The 2,568-nt window shown below is 23.8% G+C and overlaps 3 protein-coding genes across 3 annotated transcripts; 1 reads left to right on the top strand and 2 right to left on the bottom strand.

Moving 5' to 3' along the window:
• Positions 1–194: 194 nt before the first annotated feature.
• ENU1_078710 (hypothetical protein) lies at positions 195–512 on the top strand (the record flags this gene model as incomplete). Its single annotated transcript, XM_008858633.1, has 1 exon — positions 195–512. One exon carries the CDS (start codon positions 195–197, stop codon positions 510–512), a length of 318 nt encoding a protein of 105 aa, XP_008856855.1.
• Positions 513–526: 14 nt separating this feature from the next.
• Positions 527–1,321, bottom strand: ENU1_078700 (nucleosome assembly protein, putative; the record flags this gene model as incomplete). The annotated part of the gene is made up of 1 exon (XM_008858632.1): positions 527–1,321. The coding sequence occupies one exon, from the start codon at positions 1,319–1,321 to the stop codon at positions 527–529; it is 795 nt and encodes a 264-aa protein (XP_008856854.1).
• Positions 1,322–1,386: 65 nt separating this feature from the next.
• ENU1_078690 (separin, putative) lies at positions 1,387–2,499 on the bottom strand (the record flags this gene model as incomplete). Its single annotated transcript, XM_008858631.1, has 1 exon — positions 1,387–2,499. The coding sequence occupies one exon, from the start codon at positions 2,497–2,499 to the stop codon at positions 1,387–1,389; it is 1,113 nt and encodes a 370-aa protein (XP_008856853.1).
• Positions 2,500–2,568: the final 69 nt, after the last annotated feature.

Here is a 2,568-nt window from a genome sequence, read left to right as displayed (position 1 = left end):
AAAAACCAATAATACCAACAAATACTCCAATTCTACTAAAAACAACAACAAACCCAATCTATTCAATACCAATATTTCCAATTTACCCAACACCAACAATAAATAATATAAAAGATCCAATAAAGGAAGAAAGAAGATATTTATCAGAACAACCTATTATTATACCTAACGCAAGAACAGAAATACTACCAGAAATGACAAATGAAATGACAAAAAAAAGAGCACAACCTACTCTTCAAACAAGGGATAATAAAAATGAAGAAATAGAAAACAGTAATAATGTTATGCCAGTAAATTTAACAGAAACAAAAAGGTTATTGACAGACATAACATCAACTCGAAATGAAGAAGAAAAAGACAAGAAAGAAAAGGATATTGAAAGACTAAAAGAAGAAAATAAAACAATGAAAACAATGATACAAGAACAACAAATAGAAATTAATCAATTAAAAGAAAGAATTGAACAATCCAATCAATTAATACGTCAAATACTTCAAATATTAACTAAATAGTTTTTATTTAATGATTAATGAGTTGCATAATCAACACATCCATCATCATCACTACAATCATTTTCATCATCACTTATACTAAATGAGTCAAGAAAAAGATTTTGTGTATTAATTCCAAAAAACATATCAATTGCACCAAAATCAATATTATTTAATGCTTCATGTAAATAACAATGAAGATTTTTTCCACCATTTTCAAGAAGATCAAACATTCTTTTCTCTTTAATTTGTTTTTTCCAGTTAAAATGACTTAATGGTATATAATTTCTAGTTTCTTCAATAATAATACCATACCGATTAATACAATGTTCTAATTCAAATTCAAATATTGAATTAGAAAGAAATTCATTTTCTTTAAATAGAAATTTATAGTGAATATTAACATAAACTTCTTCTTTTCCTTCATTTCGTTTGATTTCTTTAATATGTTTTTCAATGTCAATTAATGATTGAAGTATATCAATTTCTTCTTTAGTCACTTCTAAATTTCCCATTAATCCAACTTCATTAAATACTTCAATCCAAAAATTAGAAATTCCACATTGTTGTATCCCATCATTTGTTCGATGTTTTGTTCCATTAATAATTGCTCTTCGAATTTTAAGTATTTCTTGAATGTCTTTTTCACTTTCTTGTTCAAGTTTTAAACATTCAATTTGATATTCAATTTCTTTTTCTCCAATTTCTTTATCAATTTTTTTTAATTCTTCTAAATTCTCATTAACTTCACCACCAACTATATCAATATATTCATCAATGTTTTTACTTAAAATGACTTTATTAATTTTATCTATGGAATGAATTGACATTTTTCTTCTTTTATTATTTATTTTTTTGGAGTTTTTTTATTTTTCTTATAATTTCTTATAATTTCTTATAATTGTTGTTGTGTGTCATCTTTAATAAGAATTGATTCTTTATTCTTTCTCTTTAATACAGAAATACCATAACACACTATTGAAGCACCCATAAAATATCTACAAACACATTTTGTTTTAGCTTTATTAAGGACATTCATTAAATATTGTTGATGTGATGAATTTGATTTTATCCAATTTAATATTTCAATTGTAATATTATCTAAATCATTGTCTGGAACACTCCATAAATTTCCACACACAAGAGGAGAGCCTGCTTCAAGATAATCAATTACTAACCCAGATGGCTCAAATTCACCTTGTTGGTGAAGTTCAGCAGAGTTACATCCCATTAGAAGTGCAATTCCACACTTCTTTAATGTTTGAATTTTTTTTCCATGAATAAATTGTTCTCCACTTCCATGACCACAATATAACATTATATCATTTTCATATAATCCTTTTAAAATATCATCCTCTTTTGGGATTTGATTAAAAACTCCATTCCATTTCAATTCATTAATTATTGGTAATATTTTATTTTGTGTTTTAGTTAAATCATGTGTTGGATTAAGAATATAATATCCTCTTTTTCCATTAAATAAAATTCCTGGAATTGTGTCATTGATATCTTGTATTTTTGTACTTAGAAATGGTTCAATTGCTGGGATTCTTGTAATCATAATATTATCAAATGTAGGCATTGATTCCCATGGAAGACAATGTAATTGTTTATCAAGAATTAATAAAATACTTTTATTTTCTATTTCAATTGTTTCTTCTAATTTAATATTTTTAATTTGATTAATTAACATTTCCATGATTAATGGGTTAATTTCATTTCCTATTATATAATTAAGACTTTCTACAATTTCTTCATGATTTAATTTATTAATTTGACTAATAAGTAAATACAAAATATCAATTTCTATAATTTCTTTATTTGTTATATTTTTTATTATTGAATATAATAGATTATCATAATATTTTGTTCTATGATAATTTCTTGGATAAAATATAATTCTTAACCATCCTAATACTTTCTTTTCTAATGAATAACAAATGTCTTTAATTCTATTATCAATATCAAATACTTTTCTCCAATGTTGTCTTTTTTCATTTTCTGTCATTTCTTTTCCTTTTATTTCACTAAAAATATTTTGAATTTCTTTTTTGATTATTTCTATTCTTTCTATTTC

Source organism: Entamoeba nuttalli (assembly GCF_000257125.1).
Source record: "Entamoeba nuttalli P19 unplaced genomic scaffold asmbl_3719, whole genome shotgun sequence".
Lineage (NCBI taxonomy): Eukaryota > Evosea > Mastigamoebida > Endamoebidae > Entamoeba > Entamoeba nuttalli.
This window is presented reverse-complemented; position numbering and strand designations above follow the sequence as displayed.